General features: G+C 48.6%; 1 protein-coding gene across 1 annotated transcript; it reads right to left on the reverse strand.

Moving 5' to 3' along the window:
* Positions 1-1,752: 1,752 nt before the first annotated feature.
* Positions 1,753-21,072, reverse strand: LOC107500145 (glycolipid transfer protein). Its single transcript, XM_016125053.2, has 5 exons — positions 20,809-21,072; positions 7,065-7,123; positions 5,869-6,002; positions 4,825-4,975; positions 1,753-2,949 (listed from the first exon to the last, which is right to left on the reverse strand). The coding sequence occupies exons 1-5, from the start codon at positions 20,909-20,911 to the stop codon at positions 2,767-2,769; spliced, it is 630 nt and encodes a 209-aa protein (XP_015980539.1). The 5' UTR covers positions 20,912-21,072; the 3' UTR covers positions 1,753-2,766.
* Between the last annotated feature and the right edge of the window lie 637 nt (positions 21,073-21,709).

Raw genomic sequence — 21,709 nt, forward strand, 5'->3', positions numbered from 1 at the left:
ATTTGAGCTTCATGACCAGTGAGGTGGGTATTAACAGGTCCCCTATGTTATAAGAAAAAGAAGAAACTGAGGCTTTTTTTACAGTGAAGTGAGCATCAGTTCCTTGTCTATAATAGACATGTATTTTAATGATTTGAGTGAGCTATTGCTCAGTGAGGTTTAGTTGAGCGAACAAATGAATAATCAACCCTTGTCAAATCTGGGGGACTCATTTAGGTTTCTGTGCACTATCGGGTTAGTGTGAGTCAGATATGGTAGCTTCCCGCAGTGCGACTGTCCTGGCAGGAAGGTGTGCTGTCCTCTGGCGCAGAAGTGGACACAGCTGAGGAGAGATTTGGGGTCAAATGTGAAGCTCCAGAGTCCCTCGGCTTTGGTCGGGTCACCCTGGCCAAGTCCTCTCACCTCCCGGGGGGGGGGGGTTCAGTTTCCTCATATGATAAATGGGGCTCCTGATGCCTACATCTCCGGGTGGTTTGTGAAATGAAGTGTGTACATGCTTTGTGTGGGTCCTGGTATATAGCTGCACTCAATCTATATTCCTTCCTCTCTGCCGCAGGCAGAACTCAGTCCCACTTTGAAAAAGATGAAACAGGAAGGCACAGATGTCTGCTGGTTTTGTCTCCCTGGGGCCTGGCAGGTACCAGGAGTGAAAGATGCTGTCCTGGGATTATCTCGACCTTCCACAAAAAAATTGTCCTCCTAGCCTTTTTTTTTTTTCCCCTTAGTCACTTAATATTAGAAACCCAAAGAAAAGCTTTTTAAAAAAGGAGATGCAGAATTCTTCTACTCTGTTGGTAGAATTTTATATTTCTAGAAAACCCAAAGGGGAAAAACCCTAAAAAGCAGTTGGGGCTTAGAAAGATCAGTAGCATTCTTACTACCAGAAATATTATAAAATATAATGACATCAGAGGCAGTAAAAACTTGGTTCAGGTGACCATCCCTTGGTCATGGCAGAGGCAGGCTTCCAAAATGGATATCTGCTTGGACTGTGCACAAGACCCTTGAAGGTGTTACACACAGTCAAGTTCAAATCCATTGGTAACATCTCTCTCTCTCTCTCTCTCTCTCTCTCTCTCTCTCTCTCTCTCTCTCTCACACACACACACACACACACACACACAGCCTGCTTTAGGTCATCAGGTCTTTGCCTTTGCCTTGAGGTGTCTCCTGCCCCTCTTCTGCTTCCACCCCTACCCTGTCCCTTCCATCAAGGCTCAGTGCAAACCCTGACTCCCTAAGGTGCACCCCAGAATATGGCTCCTCAGCTGTGACACCAGGCTCCCTCTGGGCACTGACTATTTTAGCACTGTTGATTTATTGGCCCATTTTGCCCACAAGACTACCAGCTCTGCAGGAGCAGAAATAAAGTAAAATGAATAAGCCCTTTACATTTAACTCTAGTATCAGAAAAAAAGCTTCGGCCCATAATAAAGTGAAAATTATCATGAGATCATGGGGGTTGGGAAGGCAACAGGGATTGGTGGGGAATGAGGCAAAAGTGAAGAATATATTCACTCACTCTGTTTAGCCAAAACGACAGTCATCTCTTAGCTCCTGCCGGGCAATCCAATTTTTCAAATGAAGCTAGAAATTAACATTTTATGTGAAATTTCCCCAGTTTCTTAATGTAGCAACCAGTTCTATTTTTTTTAAGCCACGAAGGCCAGAAAACAGATCCTTGGCTGGCCTCCAGTTGTAACTTTTAATTCGGAAAGAAGAAAAAAAGACTCGACCAAAACAGCACACAGATATGATTCCAAAATAGAGATTTATTAAGAATTATTACATTCCTGCATAAAAATCACCAATTGTTCCAAATTGAGTTTTTAATACACATCAATTCTTTCGAGATTCTTCTATTCACCCCTACCACGTTCAAAAATACAGCTCTTTTTAGCGCCGAGAAGGACAGTTAAGGCAGCGAGGTGTTTCCCTGGGTCTCAGCAACCGTAGGGATTCCCTGTCTCCCCTTTGAGAGAGTACGTGATAGGTAGTTTCTTAGGTTGGAAAAGCTGTCCCTGAAGAAAATAATTACGTAGAAGAATAAAATACTGTCATCTCTGGTCAATTATTTGTGCCCAATAGCTTTAAAATAAAGTCTTCTTGGTCAGGTCATCGAAGACTTGCTGGTTGTTTTCAGCTATAAAAAAAAGACTGTCTGGAAAAAAGACAGTAAGAAAGAAAAGGGTCTATAATGACAGTGCTGTGAGGCTGGGCTGTGCAACCACATAAGAATATATACCAGTTTGCTTTTAAAAAACAAAATCCCACAATAGGGGTCCTGTATAATTTAAAATCAAACTCCTCATGATCCTTAAAATATCCAAAATATCACTGAGCCATATCTTCAGATGGACACGTGCTTGCTTTTACAGTGAGGTGTATGACACAGCTCCCCCAAAGTCAGGCTCCATGTGGGGGAAAAAATAAACCAAAAAAACCCTAGGACTTGATTTATTAGCAACATTAATTAATTTTTACCACACTGAAATGAAGGCATAAAATCGGTCTGGAACGTTGTGAAATTCAAAGGCTATTCGGAAGTAGGATCATTATTTATTGCTGTTAGGATAGACCCCCAAAAATGACTTAAAAAACCAGAGCCCTCCCCTGCAGACCCTGGTCAAAATGAGTTGCTCTGGGGGTGGCAGGTAGGCCAGGGGTGGCCCGCCAGCTTGATTCACAGTGATTCAGGTTTGTCTGTTTCTGCAAGTGGCTGCATGTCGAGGCACACGGCCTGGGCGTGCCTGCCATTGCGCATGCCTACACCTTGTAGTTGAGCTCGGCATTCATCTTGGTGTACATCTCGTAGATGACGTCAATGGTGGCCGTGAAGTTGACTAAGAAGAGGCGGGTCTTTTCCAGGCACTCCTCCTCCGTCACGTTCTGGCCCTTAGAGAGCGCTTTCAGGAAGTCAGACTTATATGGTGCTGCATACAGTGCCGCCTTGAGACGGGCAAGAAAGAAGGTGGCAGGGTTAGTGGGGACTCAAGCCACCTTGCCAGGCACGATGGGGCTCGTGGGGGGGAGGGAGGGGATGCCCGTGAGGTCTGTGCTGGGCAGGGGTCTGCACTATTCATGGCATTGGAAGGGAAAGGAGAAGGCAAAGGGCGATGTGTGTTCCCTTCTACCCCCGCGAGGGACAGCAGGAAGGACGCCAGCTTTGGGGACAGACAGACCTGGGTTCCAATTCCAGCTTGTGGCGCTAACTAGCTGTGAGCCTTGAGCAAGTTACTTAGGCTCTCTGAGCCTGTTTCCTCATCTGTAAAATGAGGATGATCACGGCACCCATCTGATTGGGTGGATTTTGTGCGGATTAAGGAGGTTGTGCGAAGTGCTCAGCACAGCACCAGGCACACAGTAGGTGCTCCTCATGGATGAGCCTCTTCTCTCTGCGTTCCCTGCTCTGAAGAAGGTGAACTGCTTCTTTGGAAAATCCACTTTCCGATAAGGGGAGAGGGATGCGCTTGTGCTGTTGGCCTCTTTTGTTTGTCAGGGGGAAACACTTCCCCAAATATCCAGGCCTCCCTGTTCAAAGAATCAGAAATTTTGGATCCAGAAGGGAAAAGATGCAACTGGATAGAAAAGCTGTGAGTTTGACAGGGTGAAGGAATTACAAATATTACTGTCATTAAGAATGGAAACGGTAGTTTTGATATATTGAATGTATACCATGTGCCAAGCACCGGATACAGAGTAACTCAATTAATCTTCACAATGACCCTTTCAGGCAGGGCCTAGTTTACACCCATTTGAAAGACGGGATACTGAGGCTCAGGGTCATAGTCCCAGCCCCATCTTCTTCTGTGTGAGCTTGAGCAAGATCCTTAACCACTCTGAGCATCAGTTTCCTCATCCGTGAAACGGGGTTAAGGGTAGTGTCCACTGCATGGTGCACTGATGAAGATTACAATCCGTGGGCAGCCCTAGGCCTGGCACATGGGGCACGCAGTTACTACTGAGGCGGTGGCTGTGAGGCCTTCACAGGGGCAACACATTCCAGGGAAGGCAGGCTTTCAGGATGCCCACCCAGGACGGGCCCTGTCCCAGCCCTGCCAGGGTGGATGGCCCAGAGGTGGTCACGTTTCCCACCTGGTGACTGGCTCTTCCTGTCTATGATCTGTGCCATGTGGGAAAGAGACTGGCCCATGGGACTCTGGTTCTCAAGGGAGTGAGGATGGGCAGGCGGAAGGGTAGCACGACAGGCTGGGTGAGAGGAGGAGGCCGTGAGAGGCAGGGTGGCCAGTGACAGCATATAGGGCGTCCTGAGGGCTTCTCAACTTCTCTCAAGTGGGCCCGTCAGCCTGGCGACCCTAGGGGCCCTCAGGTAATGAGGCCAGTACTGAAGCCCATTTCCAGGCGCCCAAGTCACAATCACTCCAATGCAAGCCACCAAGACCCCTGCAGGCCAGCATCCTTTCAGCAGATGCCCCAGTGGGCACCGGGGTCCTTCTCCCCTCCCTGCTTAGAGCGAGGATTCAGGCTGAATCTGAGAGGCCAATCAGGTTAGCCCACCATTAACCTACATTCCTCGGTCTCTACTGGGCTTGCTCCTGTGGCCTCCCAGTCAGGCCTTCCAGGACACCAGAGAGAATCTGAAAGGACACCCACCTCGGCCACAGATGGGGCTGGGCAAGAGCACGTGAGAGGGCCCTTCAATGCACCAGCCTCCCCCCACATAGACAGGGAACCCTTCCGGAGCCCAGGGGGGTTGACACAGGCTCCAAGGGGTCACAGCTAAACGGTGGCAGGACAGGGAGTGGACCACACAAGCTGGTGATCTCCTGGGCCTGGGGACAAAACGGGGCTCCCCCAGTTCACCTGGAAGATCTTCTGCACGATCCAGCCATGGTACTTCTTGAGGGCCATCTCATAGGCCTTGGTGGCATTGACGCGGATGAGGTTGGGGTGGTTCTCGTCCCGCTCCCCATCGCAGATGCTCTGGAGGAAGACCTGGATGAAGCGGAGGCCTCTGCAGCCCAGAAAGGAGGCAGACAATGCTTTAGGACACTGCCCCGCTCCTGCTTATAGACCAGCCAGCGCCCCCTACACCCGGCAGACCCTGACTACTCTGAATTAAGCACCTACTGTGGGCCAGGAATATGTACATGCAAAAGAGTGGGTATCCTACAACTGTCATCTCTACACCTGACTTCCATGTAATGTGACCGCAGGCTCAGCGTAGCATTTCCCAAGCACCTTGTCTACACTAGGGCAGGTGCTGGCCCCTGACCATGACTATAAAGTCTCTGAGAGCAAGGTCTGGGCCTGCCTTGTCCATTTGTGTCCACATGGCCTACCATGGGCCAGCACATGGCCGCTGGCCATCAGTGCTTAAAGACTGAAGCCACAGTGCTGGCCTTGAAAGGGCTCATGGACCACAGACCACAGATGCACCGGGCAGGCCCTACCACGTGCATGAGGTGACCAGTCCTCGACAGGACATTTCTGTGCAGTGCACGACCTGCACAACTGTGTTCAGCCACTCGGTCCCTATAACCCAGGCACATGATTCAGCCTCCTGAAGCCCTTGTGGCCTCCTCTGTGAGATGGGGCTAACACACGCCTAGCTCACAGCACGTGAAATGCTATCGGGCTTACACAGAGCTTGGCACAACGCCCAGTGTGAGCGCTAGCTTGCTGTGCCTCTGATGGGACCAGAAGGAAGCATCGCCATCAGGCAAGCCTCGACCCCTGGGGTGCTGGTCACTAACCAGCAGCACACAAGAGCACCTGTGTGATAAAATGGAAGTGACCTCCCTTCCCTGTCAGAGCCGTCACAGTGGGACAGTGGCAGGGATGCACGTCCCTTGGCAGGTCCCCAGGCCCAAGAGCCACAAACGCCCCGCCGCCTGAGCCCATCACCTTTTCAGCCACATCAGCGCCAGCGTGGCCCCCACTTTGGGCCACTCTGCTCCATGCATTTCCTTCTCTACCTCCAGGATGTTCTGCAGGGTCCGGAACTTGGCCGGGTTGGTGTCATACACAGCTTTGATTTTCTGAAATGGAGCACATGGGGTGTTCCCTTTGGGCAGGCTGTCCACAGGCGGCCAGCCTGCGTGCTGGGTGGAGGAGCACCCACCAGGGCCTCCCTGTCCTTCCCGCCAGTGCCAGAAACACCCAGAATGGCAGTCAACTACCACGAATGCTCGCATTTACTGAGCACGTCACATGAGCCGGGACGTGGAAAGTGCTTCACGGGTGCTGCCTTATTTGAGGCTCATGGCAACCCTGATAGTGCTCTGTCATCATCCCAATTTGCAGATGAGGAAACTGAGGCTCAGAAAGGGGCAGTGACATGTCCAAGGTGACACAGCTGGTACTGGTGGGAGTGAGTTCCCACACAGGCCTGCTCCAGAGTCCAAGTTCTCTGACTACTCTTGATAGCGAGTTGGACACCAAGTAATTGAAATTTTACTTTGTGGACAAGGGGAAATAGGCTCTTAGGGTTCAAAGACATCCAGGAATGAGGTTCCTGAGTGGAACCAGGCAATTTGGGTCTCAATCCTACTTCTGTCACTTCCTTGCTGTGTGACCTCCAATGAGCCCTTCAACCTCTCTGAGCCTCAGCTTCCTCATCTGTAAAATGGGGATGACAACAGAAGCAGCCTCAAAGGGATATTGGGATGAAAAAATGAAATAATGCAGTGGGGCTGAGCTGCAGGCTGGGCCCTACGTGGCTTTACATGGGGAGAGGCTCAGTAGGTGGGGGGCAGCACCAGGAGCTCCCAGGACTGGGGAAGGGAAGCGCGGGCCAGTGTACCCATGGTCTTTATCTTTAGAGTTTACGTAGTGGGGTGGATGCAAGACCAGTAGGTTCCTTTGCAGGTCGACCGTCAGACTGTGGTCCTAGTCAGGCTGTGACTGGGTGGCATAACTACACAGGAGGACGGAGAGCCAAGAGCCCCGAGTCAGGTGAGCTGGGGGCCAAGCCCATTTTCCACATCTCCTTCCTGATCCTCGGCCTGGGAAGCTTGTGGAGGGGGGCAAGGAGCCAGTGAGCAGGGCATTTAGAGTCCTGGTGCAGTACCAAGGCTGTAGCTGCCAGGCCAAGTACGTACGGTGATGTTGCCACTTATGTCCGCCTTGATGGGAGTAAACACTGGGGATCCGAGGCAATCTGGGGACAAAGCAAATGAGGTTTAGATTCCTAAAGAGGCCTTCGAGGCTTGGGGACAGGAGAGGAAGTCACTTGATGTGTTTTGAGAAAGGCAGAACTGTTTATAGGTGCTAAAAAGGTTCCTGGGCAAGTAAATTTGGTGTGCTAGGCTTCATGAGAGATGGTTTTCTTACTGCAGGACTAGTCAGTTTTTAACATGCAACAGGACCATCTGGGGTATAAACCCTTTTGTCCACAGTGCCCTTCTGCATTAGAACAGAGCTATCCCACAGAATGATGAAAACATTCCATATCTGAAATATAGGCCACAGGTGGCTATTGAGCACCTGAAATGCGGTAAGACTAAGGGACTAAATTTGCACTTTTATTTAACTCTCATTTGAATTTAAATAGCCACATGTGGCTGGTGGCTACTGTATTAGACAGCACAGCTATGTAGTAACTTGCAGAACTGTCTGAGAAACTCATCTCGGCCAACAAGGCGGATCAATGCTAATTAAGCAGCTGGCCAGTAGGCAGACCAAGGACTCTTACGAGGTGGGAGAAGCGGGGTCAGATTTATTAAAGACGACCTTCTCATTCATCAGCTTATAAGGAAGAAGTGATGCAATACCAGGATTGCAGGTGCCGGCCTGACAGCTCTGAAGCTCTACAGTTCTGAGGCTGCATAACAGCCCACGAGAACACACCAGCAATGGGACCCGTCACTTAATGGAGCATGAATTTGGCCTCAGTGCCTGACTCTGCACACCCTGGCCATGTGTGTGACCTTCACTCTCTGGCCTCAGCTTTCCCATCTAGCAAATGGGGCAACAGAACCAACACAAAGGCACTATAGCGATGACTTAAAACAATCCACTTCCAAGACATATTTTGTTCATCTCTGGAATCCAAATGTTCTTAATGGGAAGTGTTTTTCATTTCTTGGTGGTTCATAAAACAAGAGCATTTTAAAACAGTGACACCTTTGAGTTAATGGAATGGAATGTAGAAACTGGCAGTGCCTGGGACTCTGGGCTCTATGTGAAACGTGAGCAGCCCGTGGCCTGTCTCTGCTCCTCTCCCTCCTTTGTGACCTGTCTGGCAGGTGGTCTTGGGGACTGAGGACTCAGCACAGAGGAACTGCACAGGTCAGTCTCTCCTGGGCCAGCTCAACACAGACTTTGCCTTCAGAGCCTCAACACGGACAGCACTTACTCACTGTCCTCTTTGCTGAGGCCAGAGCCCAGGGGACAAAGATGCCCGAGCGGGCCACAGTGGGTACCAAACCAAAAGAGGGAATGCCAGTGGCCGCTTCTCCTTGCCTGCAGGCCAGGCCGGGCCCTCAGCGTGAATGCCAACTGACCACACGGAAGTAGAGGAATAAGGGAGGGCCATCTGTGGGCCAAATTCCACTCAAGGTGACCCAGCACACCTGGCTGGCTGTCTGGAACATTCTAATTGCAGTTGTTAAAAGAAGTGCATGGGGAAACAGGATTAACACTATAAATAAAACGCTGCAGAGAGAAAGACATAATAATAAAATTAAAAATAAATTAAATGTCTTGATGAAAAGAAGATGGGTTAGGGATCCAGACTGAGCTTGACTCCCAACCACGCCCCAGTTGAGCAAATCTCCCTACCTATGTGCCTCAGTTTTCTCACATGATAAATGGAGCAGTAATAATACTTCTTCATAGGCTTGTGGCAGGAATTGGAAACTGTGTATTGAATGTATTGCAAATGTCACTCTAGGTTACCAAGTCCCTAGACTTGCTTGGAAGCCACCAGGTCCCTAGAATCCTACCACATAGGACACACTTGGCCTGTCCCCCCAGCCACCTCTACTATCCTCTTTCCTGAGGCCCATTGTTGGGCCTCAGGCTCTCCACACAGAATCCTCAGGCTGAGCAGCAAGCCCTTTCTCTCAATGACCAGGTCTCTCTCCCATGCCTGTAGGAGCATATCTCACATCATGGGGACACGCCGGAGTCTCCCCTAGGGTGGCCACAAGGAGCTGTTCTGAGGTGCTGGGCTGGGGCTACCGGTGGCCTGTCCCACCTGATTCTGGGCATTCTGGCCTCCCAGATGGGCCTGCCTAGGACATTCATGAGAACTACTCCCTCCCACCCTTGAATCTTACCTGATGTGTCACTGACCTCATCTTGTAGAGGCTAACCTGGGGAGGTGGTGCAACTTGCTAGCCCTGGAATGTGTTCTCTCCCAGGATGCTTTACCAGTGGCTCCCCCAAAAGACAATGCATTCTAGACTTCAATAATAAAGCAAGAGAGCCAAGATCTTCCTCCCCCAGTGACCATTTCTCTCTTGACTGTGCTGCCAAGGGTAATCAATTCTGACCCTCACAGGGGCCAGGCAGGTGCCGCGGATGGGCTGCGTGGGGACTTGCGAAGGGATGGTCACTCTTAGCTCCAGCCAATGGCTTTGCATCCTCATCTTTCAAAAATGTACAATGTACTTAGATATGAGGTGGATTGATGAATGACTAGTTACAGCAACACATTAATGGTAGAATCTAAGTGGCAGGTGTATAAATATTCACTGTAAAATTCTTTTAAATTTGTTGTATGTTTGAAAATTTTCATATAAAATGTTGGAAAAATATTAGGTTTTTTTTTTCCCTGCTCATGAAAATCATACTTCTTCCTTTTACTTTTTCTCCAAGTCCACTTCAGTGTCACAGTGATTGTAGTTACATGGGTAACTGTTTTGCCTCTCCCACAGACTTGAGCTCTGAGAGGACAGAGGCCAGATTGCCTCGGTCCCCTGCTGTGTCTCCAGTTTCTAGCACAGAGCTGGACCACAGTGGGCGCTTATATGATATCTGTGGCACGAACAGGTGAATAGATTGTGGAAAACGTAAACCTAGAGGCATATTTCCTGCCAGGAACTTTTTCTATCCACTTTCTTATAGTTCAGATTGACTCAAAGCACTGGTTCTAAGCACCTATGCTTAGATAGCAGAGGATATGGGAAGGGTGTGGGCCTCAGTTCCTTTGTCTGTAAATGGGATCACCAGCAGGACCTCCCCTGCAGGGCTGCTGTGGGGGGAGACATCATCTGTGCAGAGTGAGTGCTAGGAGCACTGACCAAGATAGTTATTGCTGCTACGGGCTGTTTTTCAAGTAAAGCTTTCAAATGGAGAAGATCCAGGACCAGGGCTTGGTAACAGCTCACCATCAGCCGGCCATGACTGGTTTCTTAGCTGTCCCGATGACTCAGGTCACTCAATACGTATTTCGAGATGCAAAACATGTTTTTTGGCTTTCATGGCTCTGAAGACAGCTCTCATGTAGTTGTGAGCGGCCCTGCCCCAGTGGCAGGGAGAAAGGTTTTGTTTTGTTTTCCTGACAGTGCACTCCGTGGGCCACGAGGCCGCCATGGTCAGAGGGAGCCAGCCCGACAGCAGCTCTTATTGTGTCTCGTGGGCACCATACGGGGACAGTTCTGCTCAATGGCAGGGCAGGAATGTGGGGCCTAAAGCACACTTCTGGAGCTGGGAGTGGAGCAAAAGCAGAGAGCGGCGCGAGGTAAGGGGTGAGAGGTGAAACCCAGAGGGAGTCACCGGCAGGAAACCGCCTCCACATGCACATAAAATGTGTGCTCTGAAGTCGGTCTGGGAGCATCTGTGATCACAAGGCCACTTGTGATCAGGAGAGAAGCAGTGTAGTGCTCTAGTCCAGGGTTTGAATCTCAGCTCTGATGTGGATGTGGACAAGTGACTTAACTGCTGAGGCTCAGGCCCCTCATTTCCCCCAACCTAGCAGTTGTGCAAGAGGTGCTACAGGTGCGGTTGAGCTGAAGCCTGCTTCAACATGACCCACCATAGGTTCTGGGCTTATGTTTGCCTTTGGTGCAGTCCAAGGCCACCAGGCCCAGAACAGCCAAGTGACTCGCCCAGGGTTACACAGCAAGAGCTACGTACCAAGACACAATTACTGAGCCAAGGCTCGTTCCAATGATCCCTTACCTTTCTTTCCAGAATGTTTCCATCTGTTTGTGTAAATTCAACAAAAGCAAGAGGACTCTGCAAACAGTGGCCTTTCTAATAGTTTAAACTCAAGCTGGCCCCTGTTCCAGATATAGTGTACACATTTCTAACAGGTTATTCAGCCTCACCTTTCCTACAGAATGCAGTCCTGCCCCAATATTACCTGACTTGTTTTACCAGTTTTGCATTACCCTAAACTTTTTTTTTTTTAATTGTCAGCAAAATAAGTTCTTTAAAATGCCACCCAGAACCTGCCAGGAGGGAGGGAGGGGGCTTGGATGGTTTTCTTGTTCCTCATCTGACCTCCAGGGAGAAAGGAAGTTGTCTCAAAAACAAACAAAAAAGTAAAAACAAACAAACAAAAAATCAGATACAATCCTACCGTCTTACTACATAGAACCAACTCTAATGGGCACAGATCTAAATATGGTCAAGTCAAGCTTATCTGGAGTATGTGGCCAATGGCCCCTTCTGTTTAGTATAGAAGAGTTTCACTAAGTATGCTACTCACCTCAGAAAACATTAAAAAAGAACAAGAAATCTGATTACAAACCCCAGAAATCTTCTATATGGGTCGGGGAAAAAGACTCATCACCAATCAAAGCCAAACGACAAACTGATGATTGGGGGTTGACCTGTGTAATGAAAATCACAGACTAAGGACTTTTATCTCTCATATGTAAAAAGAGCTCTAACAAATCAATAATTTTAAAAACCCTATAGAAAAATGAGCAATTCACAGAAGAAACGAGGACACTTAATCTCAATAATAAAAAGAAAATAAAATTACAACAGTGAAATATTTTCCCTCTACTAAATTTTATGAATGCACCAACCTTCTCTAGTACAACCAATCTGGATGGAACTCATAAAAATGAAACAAAAATGTCCCTGCTTTCGTATTGCAAGCCATTTGTGATTTTCTAAACAAGGCCATCATCAAAAGTATGAGTATGATGAAGATGTGACCCAGAAACAGAAACATCGCAGGCCCCCTTGACCCTTCATTAAACAGCTCTCCGTGGTGTGCTTGCAGGATTTTGGTACAGCTTTGCGTAGTTTCTAAAAACTTCTTAACAGTTGATGGTCACTGCCTCCTGCTTTGAATCTGCTACCTATTTGAAAAACAAATAGCCAGCTGTGTCAGCATTGCCTACAGATTAAGAGGAGACAGGCACCAAGCAACCATTTTGTACCTGACCTCTGTAACAATTCCGGCTAAACCTAGAGCTTCATGCCCAGGTCTCTGCCACAGTTCAGATGGGCAAGGTTGCTCAGAGCGCAGAATTCCCCATGAGCCAGTGGTCACCAAATGCCACACAGAATCGCTCATTTCCTCTTTTTCTGGTTTCAACATAGTGGGAAAGTACCTGCCATTCTGCTCTGAGCAAGATCAGAGCGCATAGCTGGAGATTCCACCTGAGCTGCCCCTCAACACCTGCCGCTTCAGACACCCATCTCTTTCAAGAGGTGATGTTCCTGACACTGGGCAACTTGGTGACCAGGTCACTCCCACCCTGGCCCACCCTCTCACTTCATCCCAGGAATAATTTTCATTCCAGAACAAAAATCACCTCATTTTTAAGATGCACAGCTTCACTTTTGGCCTATGTGATTCAGGATGGGAACACCTAAGCCAACCCATAAAAGTTTATTTCAGAGAGAAGGACCATGACGCCTGTGCCGCGGTGCTAGGAACCTGATTTGGAGAGGTTATGTTTCAAATTCATTTTTTTTCCCAATAGCTGGAAAATAAGGTTCCATTGTTAAACACATGGGGGCAGATTAACTTGTAGGTCCTGGGTTACAGGGATCATAATGGGAGGCACTCAAATTACAGCTGATGATGAATCATTTATTAATCCACATGCATACAGGGGTGCTATATGTGCACGTGTGTGTGTGTGTGTGCGCGCGTGTGTGTGTATGTACACGTCCTGGCTCAGTTTGCAATAAAACCTATTTTGAGGAATACAAACCCTGAGAATGCCCACCTTCCTAAAACCAATTCCCCCTCTTAATTTTACTGTTTAAAGTGGAAAGAATGTTCACAAAACAATCCAAATCTTTTAAAAATCACCCCCATGGCATAGGGTCCACTGTAATGACTCTCTCTGTCCACAACTGCCTTTGGCAAAAACCAGCCTTGAATTGAGAATGTAGTAAGAAAATGATTTCTCTTACTTGCTGTGTGGCCCAGGAGAGATTAGTTAACAGCTCTGAGCTCCAGTTTCCTTGTTTGTCAAAAGAGGCTAAAAATGGACCCTATCTCATAGGTTTAAATGAGGTTGTATAAACAAAGGGCTAAGCAGTTTCTGGCACCTACTAAATGCTCAATAAAAAGGAAAGTTTTTTTTCTTTTTAATGCTGATTATTATAAATTTTATCATCCTTTTCATCTTTCTCAACAAAGAAAGCTCTTCAGAGAGGAAATCCAGGAAATAATGACCTCGGGACTAAGAAATCAAAGGAGAAAGGAAGAAAGGGAAGGAGAGAAAACAATATCGATCAATTGATTGATTGATTGATGTAAAATCAGCAGGAATCCTCTAGTTATAAAATGATGCCCTCTAATGTGTTTCAGACCATTAAAAGAGAGAGCTAAGAAAGGAGTGGAATAAGGAACTTGGGGGAACAGCAATGCAGAAAATGAATCATTTCTCAACATGGGGAAGTGTGAGTTGGCTGCCTAACCACAGTGTGGTGAGCAGAGTTTTGTATAGGGCCCTGGAGAGGACTGGTCCACTGTAATGACTCTTAAAAGCTCAGATACAGTTAACACTATAACAATTAAAAAAAAAAAAAAAAGGCTCTGATACAAGTTACTCTGGAAGAATGTAACAAAGGATGTAACATCCACCCAGGCCATTTTTAAACTGAAATAATGAAACCTAAGACTAGAGCCCAACATTTCCATTATAATACATTCACTGAAATAAGCAGTGTCTTGCCAGATGCGAACTTCCTGTCATTTCTCCTCCCCCACCCCGGAACACTTCCAACATCTTTGAGTGTGCTGCCCTCCTTGGTTGCAGGGCCTACCTTCTTCAAACCCTCCTGGGCCACTTTCTAACTGTCTGACCTGATCAAATCCCTTTACTACTCTGAACCTCAGTTTCTTCTGTAAAATGGTGCCAATCCCTCCTAAGTCGTAAGGTCATTATAAGGACTGGGAATGAGATCTCAGCTAGTTCAATGGTTGGCACATGGCAGACACTCAAAACAGGGCTTTACACTGGCAATGATCGGGGTCACACACGGTAGTTTACAAAGCCCTTTGTCATGCATTTTTTCCATTCCCTTTCAGTTCAACATTGGCTGAGCACCTAACTCTGCCAGGCACATTTCTGGACCCTACAAGGCCTGACTTCTGTCTCTAAGGGATTTACAGGGTGACACTGTTCCTCCAAGTAGCCCTCTCCAGTGGACGCCACACAGATGAGGAACCGAGGTCAGGGGCTAGATTGGCTAGCAAGGGACAGAGTGGACACTTGGGTCTTTCCCTCCTGCTTCTCCATCTGTCTCCTCCAGGGAGCAGAGGCCAGACATCAGGTCCTGGCCTCAGGGGTCTCAACACAGAGGAGCAAGAGAATCTTGGTCACTATCACTGGGGGAACAGAGCCGGTGGGGGCCATTGGTCTGTGCTCTGTGGGTGTCATAAGTGAGGACATTGAAGCAGTTCTCAGACTTCGGGCAGGCAACTCAGCTGGCAGTTGGTCATCAAGACCCAGAGGCAACTTCTTTTTGGAAGACACATGTTTCCCAAGGGCTGTGTGACAAGAGGGACAGTTTTTAAAGGCCTGAGGCTGTCTGTCCTACCTGTGCAAAGATGAAGTGATTTTAGGCACTGAGCACCAAAATCATTTTGGGAGCTCACCTCCACCAGCCTTCCTGAGAGGCCTGGCTTCCCTGCTTTACAACTGGGTGGGGCTGCAGGCTCAGAGAAGGGAAGGACTTGCAATGCAGTCACACAGCTTTGGCACCACAGAACCAGGACTCCACCTGAGGCTGGCTCGGCTTGACGGCACTGCCCATGTTTCTTTCTGTTCATCTGTAGTGTTCAGAGCACAGACTGCAGCAAACAGACCCAGGTTCTAAGTGACTTCTCCCTGCTGAACCTCAAAAACAGCCCACTTCCAGGCTGTTACTCAGATGGACAAGCTAACACAAGGAGGCCAGCAGAGGCCCTCTCATCAGCTGTTACTCAGATCTTGCTATGATGAGATGAGATGAGATTATGAGTGTGAAGCACCGGTAGGACATTGGGCACACAGTAGGTGCTTATAAAGGCTAACGAATCCTCACTTAGTACTTACAAATGCACCTCTGACTGATGATGACAGAAGCCTATGGGCTATTTCAAAATTGCAAAATCTATTGCAGAAAGGGTATATTTGGCTACTTCTCCCATAGGGACGCTGTTTCTTTCTCCTAGAAGTGTCCCTCCCAGGCACACAGCCTGTATCCCATTCCTGCAGACTCCGGTTCTCAAAGACACTCAACCAAAATAATAACTGACCTGCTAAAGGAAGATGGTTAATAGTTTGTTTATCTTAGGATATTCTATACAAAATCAAATATATATTTGTATAAACTTCAAAACAAAAACACTGCACAGACGTAACTGATGGTCTCATCACCTAGAAGGTGCTTGTTGCAATGCAGGAACAATTTCTCTAGAGGAAGGGGAACTTCTTACAGACCCAGGGGTGCTGTTGGGGCTGGTTCCCATGTAGTTAAACCAATGTCCCAATTAAAGGAAAACTGACCTCTTTGAGGCCTCCCCACTGATGACTTCCACATCCCAGTTATTCAAATTTGCATTCAAATAAGCAGGTGTTATGGGCCCACCTTAGCAGGCCTACTGTGAGGCACCTGACTCAGAGAAAATCTGCACATCTGGTCTATGGCTCCCAGCATCTAAGACAAGTCGTTGTGGAGCCAAAACCACTGGGTTTCAGCAGTGGCCAAGCAGGCTGGCTCCAATGTGGGGCTTCTCCTCTACCCGACAGGAAGCCGAGACAGCAGGCAGGTATAACAGCATAAGTGCTGCATAAAGAGTCCACAGGCCTGAGTTCTAGTCTGGCTCTCGTTCACTCACTGGCTGTGTGACCCTGGGCAAGTCACCTACCCTCTCTGGCTTTGGTTTCTTTGGCTGTATGACAGGAAGATAATTCTGTGCTCTGGGCCGCCATTGCTCTCCCCTTCTCCCCACCAAGTAGAGCAAGCACTGAACCAAAGTGATGGAAAACCACTCTCCCTGGGATTGCTCTAGAACTAATTAATGAGTGCCAGATATCCATTAAGGCTCGATTCAATGGACATCCATTTAATTAAGTTAAGAGAACTGAATGAAAAAAAATAATAAATCACCCCCTGGAATTCAAATCTCAGGAACTGAGAGGTGAAAACATCACCTGCATCTTTGGTTTCTCCCTAAACAGTAAGAGCAAACAGGTGTCATCTCATGCATCAACTTTAATTGACCTGGAGTGGTTGGGTTAGGAAAGATGCCAAGTCTGTGGGTACACTCAAAGGAGAAAACAGTATCATGATTGATTGATTAATAACGTCTGCCATGGGTACAGGATATGAATTATGTATTGTAATTTGGTCACATATTTCAATTTAGAAAGAGAGAGAAAAGCAAAACACCTTTAGAAAGAACCTAGAAAAAATGGAAACGGAACCAAAAGCATTCACTCGGCAAACTGGGCACTGAAATAACTCAGGCTCAGAATGTGACACGTTCTATGAGACTCAGGAAAGATTTTCTGGATGAGGTGACTGCTAAGCTGATTCCTTAAGGATAAGAGGAACCCACCCAGCCAGGCAAACGGAAGGTGGTGGGCTGGAGAGAAGTGATGTAACAGGCAGAAACACTGACATGGGTAAGGCTCCAGAGGCAAGTGATCGCCTGGTACCACTGGTGGGGCTGCAAGCCATTCAGAAAGGCTGCAACGCAGATATCAAGGTGGGGGAATAGGGAGCCACTGAGGCTTCTAGGCAGGACTGACAAGACTAAATGACAACTAAGTCTCTCCCTCCTTCGATCCCCCTCCCTCCAGCCTCCAATTGTTAATGCTCTAGAAGAGCTGGATAACTGACCTAAAAGACAAGACAGCAGGCCACAAAAGTCAGATACAAGTTGATCAATCAGAGATGAGATCCGATTACTGGGTCAAGGTGGAGAAAGAAGACGGACAAAGGACTGGCCGCTAAGTGGACATAGTGAAACTTACACAACTCGAGCAATTCAGGCTAGAGATATGAAGGAAGGGCTAGCCCAAGATGTGGGTGCTCTAAACCACAACTGATCTGCTCCCAGAGAATCGGCATTCATCCAGCCCAACCAACTCTGTCACAAACCACACCCAACAAGGGTTTAAAAAATGAGGCTGCTTTAATAGGTTAAAAGCCTTTGCACCCTTCAGCCTAGAGATTTCACTTCTAAAAATTAGATATAACCAAAGTATGTAAAGAAATACATATAAGGATGTTCACTGTAGCACTGTTTACTAGAGAGGCAATGAGCATGTCCGACAGCAGGAGACTGGTTAAATAAATTATAGCCACATTCAAAGAATGGAATTCTAAGCAGCTATGAAAAATGATGATTGACATAAAAAGATGGTCATGCTATACTGTTACATGGAAAAAACAGCTTATACATTCTCCCTTAAAGATTGATAAAATAAGTCTGAATGAAAATACTCTGAAATATCAGCAGAGAGTTCCTCTTTTAAAAGCTCTACCTCAAAAGGTTGTCAGAGGATTAAGCGAATAAATCCACATGGAATACTTAGTATATAGTAAGTGCTCAATAAATGACAGAGATTTTTATCATTTCTTCTTGTTCAATTTGCCTTTAAGAAACAGATCTTCCTTGCAAAATTAAATACTTTTTAAAACACATCTTTCAGCTCTTTGCCATATTTATATCAAGAGCAGTAGTTCTCAACCAGTGGCAATTTTGTTTCCTTACAGATATTTTTGGTTGCCACAACCTGGGGAGAAGAGGTACTACTGGCATCTAGTAGATAGAGGCCAGGGATGCTTCTAAACATCTTACAATGGACAGGACAGCCCCCCACCACAAAGAATGATCCAGTCCCAAATGTCAGCAGTGCCATGGTGGAGAAATTCTGATTTGAAGGGAACTGCTATTGCAATGCGTTTCAGACTTCTTGCATCCATTATCCCAGACCTTCTCCACTCAAGAGACACACACGCCGCTTAGATCATCCAGGTGAGCAGACACTCCCAAGATTGGGACAAAGCGCCTGTGTTAGAGCTGACAGCAGATCACACTCAACCCCTGAGTCCCAGAGAAAAGTCACTGGTGAAAGCATCCTCTTAAAAATTTAAACCCTTAGGAGAAACTCTCCCCGCCCCGAAGAGCATAATAGTTCAAAATGGATTATCACTTTTCGTAGAGTGCTAAGAATCGTCCTCTGTGCACCAACCTACTGAGGCTTCTGTATAAATGGCACTTCTGTCAACAGATGCAACACCCCACAGCATGTGGCTTGCAGCAAAGACAAAGGTCCATTGAGATCAGGGAAAGGGAGGAGGGGATACTCTTTAGCCCTAGCACCAGATTACTGCTGGCTCCAGCTGCCACCATCCCCTTTCCTCTAAAACCAGCCGGATAATCGCATCAAATGAAGGTGTTCCCAAATGCAGAACTGACGGGCAACTTTGCTGAAGATAGAGGAGGAAAAGGTTACTTACATAGCTTAACTCAAGGCTTATCCACCTCGGCCCTGCTAATATTTCGGGCTAGATCAATACTTTGTGGCAGGGGATGTTTGCAGCATCCTTGGCCTCTACCCTCTAGATGCCAGCAGTATCTCCCAGCATCCGTACCCCTTGCCCTCTATGGAGAACCACTGGCTTAAACAGATTCTGAATCCTGGTCCAAGGAAAGATGACTGTCCTGCAATGTTCGGAGAACCAAATGAACAACTCCTTAATGCCAAAGCCAGTCAGCTCCCAAACCCCTGCCTGGAAAGTCAGTGTTATCATGACACTGTGATACCGACAATAAGAACGTTTTGTACATCCTTCTGTACATTAGCAAGTACAGCCTGAGCACCTCATTATGTGCCAGGCACTATGGTGGACAAAAACGACCAAGACCTTACTCTCAGGTTGCTTATACAGGTCTGAGAATCATACAAACTGGTCAACGGCACTTGTTCAAACACTGATTAATCATCTACTACCTGAAGGAACCAAAACTGGATACAGAAACATAAAACACCGCCCGCCACCTGCCTCAGCTAAGATCCACTTTGACACTAAGACCGTAGACCTTTACACAGCACATTTCACAGGAGGGGATGCTGAAACTCAAGAGGCGGAAGAGAAGAGCTAGTATACGACTCCAGGAAACCATGACCACCCCAGAGCTCACGGCGTTGCAACAACTACTACCCGTTACAAGCCCTGATTACCCACTAAGGGTAAAGTGAGTGACTGCCCTGGGGGCCAAACTCTTCAGTCTAGGTTCTGTCAGTCTGTAGGTTGCAGCTGGACTCTGCCCTGGGGATTGGTATCTTCCTGCAAGGCCACCAAGTGAACCTGCAGGGCAGGGCACAGGGCAAGCCCACATGGAAGAGAAGAGAAGAGAGAAGAGGCTCAGGTTACATCCTTTACCCAGGACCCGAAAGGCAAAGGGCAGGGGCAGATGATACTGTCTTCAATTTCTCATTTTCCATTCAGGACCTGGGCTGGGCTGAAGGAGGGGAGGAAGGAGGGTCTGACATGGGCTTAGGGACCATGTTCCCAGTGCTTCTAAGACCTTCCTGAACATTACAAACAGGGGAAGAGTTTTCTTCTTTTAGAGCCCATGCCAAGTACCCTGTGTCTGACATTACCCCACAAAGCAGTCCCCACCCCCGGTCTTGACCCATGTTCTAAAAAGAGGAAAAACTTTAAGTGGCTTCTCGTAGAAAGGGGTCCTAGAGTTTTGTGACTCATTTTCAAAAGTCCCCTCTTCACCCTGTCAGGCTTCCTGCCCTTGGAGTGTGTGTGTGTGTGTGTGTGTGTGTGTGTGTGTGTGTGTTGGGGGGGGAGGGTCCTTAATCTGGAATGGGGGAATTATGAGGGAAGAAGGGTTGGTTCACAGATCTCATGAGTTTGATGCTGGGAGAATTTAAGGAAAAGAAGGTTTATGAAAAGAGAGGAGTCATTTTAAGGAGAGGGAGTTAAGAGCCATTCTAAAAGGGAAGAAGGGAATGATAAGGTGAGGGATGAAGGATTTAGGGGGAGATGCAGTGGGATGCTTTCCGGGAGAATTGGAGAACTGGGAATTTGGAAGAGTAAGTAGTGTTTGGGGGAGATGGATGATTGGAGAGCCCAAGGGAGGAGAGGACTGGATATGGTGGAAATGTGAGCTCTTTGGAGATAGAGGGTTGGGATGTCTGGAGATGAAGGCTGGAGTGTCTGGGAAGAGATGCGGGAATGCGACATGTTGGGGGTGGGGGGATGGCGGGTTTCGGAGCGGTCCGGGGTAGGAAGAATTTGGGGTCCTTGAAGAGAAAAGAGGTTCTGGGTGCCTGGGGAACTAGGATTTAGGATGCCTAGGGGAGGGGCTATGTGGGGATGCTCGGGAGGAGGACTCGCGGGCGTCTGGGAGCGCGCGCTCTGGAGCAGGGCTGCGGGCTGGCGCCCCCCTTCACCCCCGCTCACCGAAGAAGGGCGGCAGGTGGGACACCGCCTCGAGGAAGGGCCCCGTCTCGATCTGCTTGTCCGCAGGGAGCGGCTTCAGCAGGTGCTCGGCCAGCAGCGCCATTTCGGGGTCGAGACCTGCAGTGATGCCCCAACCGGCGCCGCGGGGGTCCACGCCGCCCCCCCGGCCGCCGCCGTCAGCGCCAGGGCTGTCACTGCCGCCCGCCGCAGGCTCACCGGACGCCAGCGTCGCCACTTCCGCTCGCGCTGCGCCCGCCTAGCCGAGCGCTGAGCGCCGCCCGCCCGCCGGGCGCCTAAGCGGTCCGCGGCGCCGCCCCGCCTCCGCCCACCCGCGCCCAATCGTCTCCCGCCGCCGCTGTCCTGTGCGTCCCCATTGGTCGGGGGGCGGGACGGGCCAGCCTCCGCGCGGAAGTACGCGAACTGGTAGGTCCAGGTCCGCCCAGGTAAGCCGCTCCCAGGTGAGCTTTCCCCAGGCGTGTTTCCTGCCGCCCCCGGCGTGGTCCCCCAAACCCAGGCGGGCTGGCTTGGGCCGGATCCTCGCCTGATGGGCTCGTGGAGCTGCCCTCGTCGTAATTCACAACCCACACAACAGCCCAGGGTACAGCCCAACCCAGAGCATCACCCTTCAGGACACCTGTTTCTGCCAAAACAGCCTATCGTCCAGCAACCCTAAGTGACCTGTTGGACACCACAGGGGACATTTGATTCTTCTCCTTCAATGATCTTATAGCTGTTGATCACTCACTGCTCAAGTCACGGATTAACTAAGCCATGCCTAACTATGACTCCTGTTTCCTGAAATCTGGGGTCCAGTCTGACCTTAACAGCCCAGAATCCAACTGAAACACCACCCGACTGGACGCACGCGTTTCCCAACCCCAGCCTCACCCCAACGTCCCAG

Source organism: Rousettus aegyptiacus, unplaced genomic scaffold (assembly GCF_014176215.1).
Source record: "Rousettus aegyptiacus isolate mRouAeg1 unplaced genomic scaffold, mRouAeg1.p scaffold_m13_p_5, whole genome shotgun sequence".
Taxonomy (NCBI): Eukaryota; Metazoa; Chordata; class Mammalia; order Chiroptera; family Pteropodidae; genus Rousettus; species Rousettus aegyptiacus.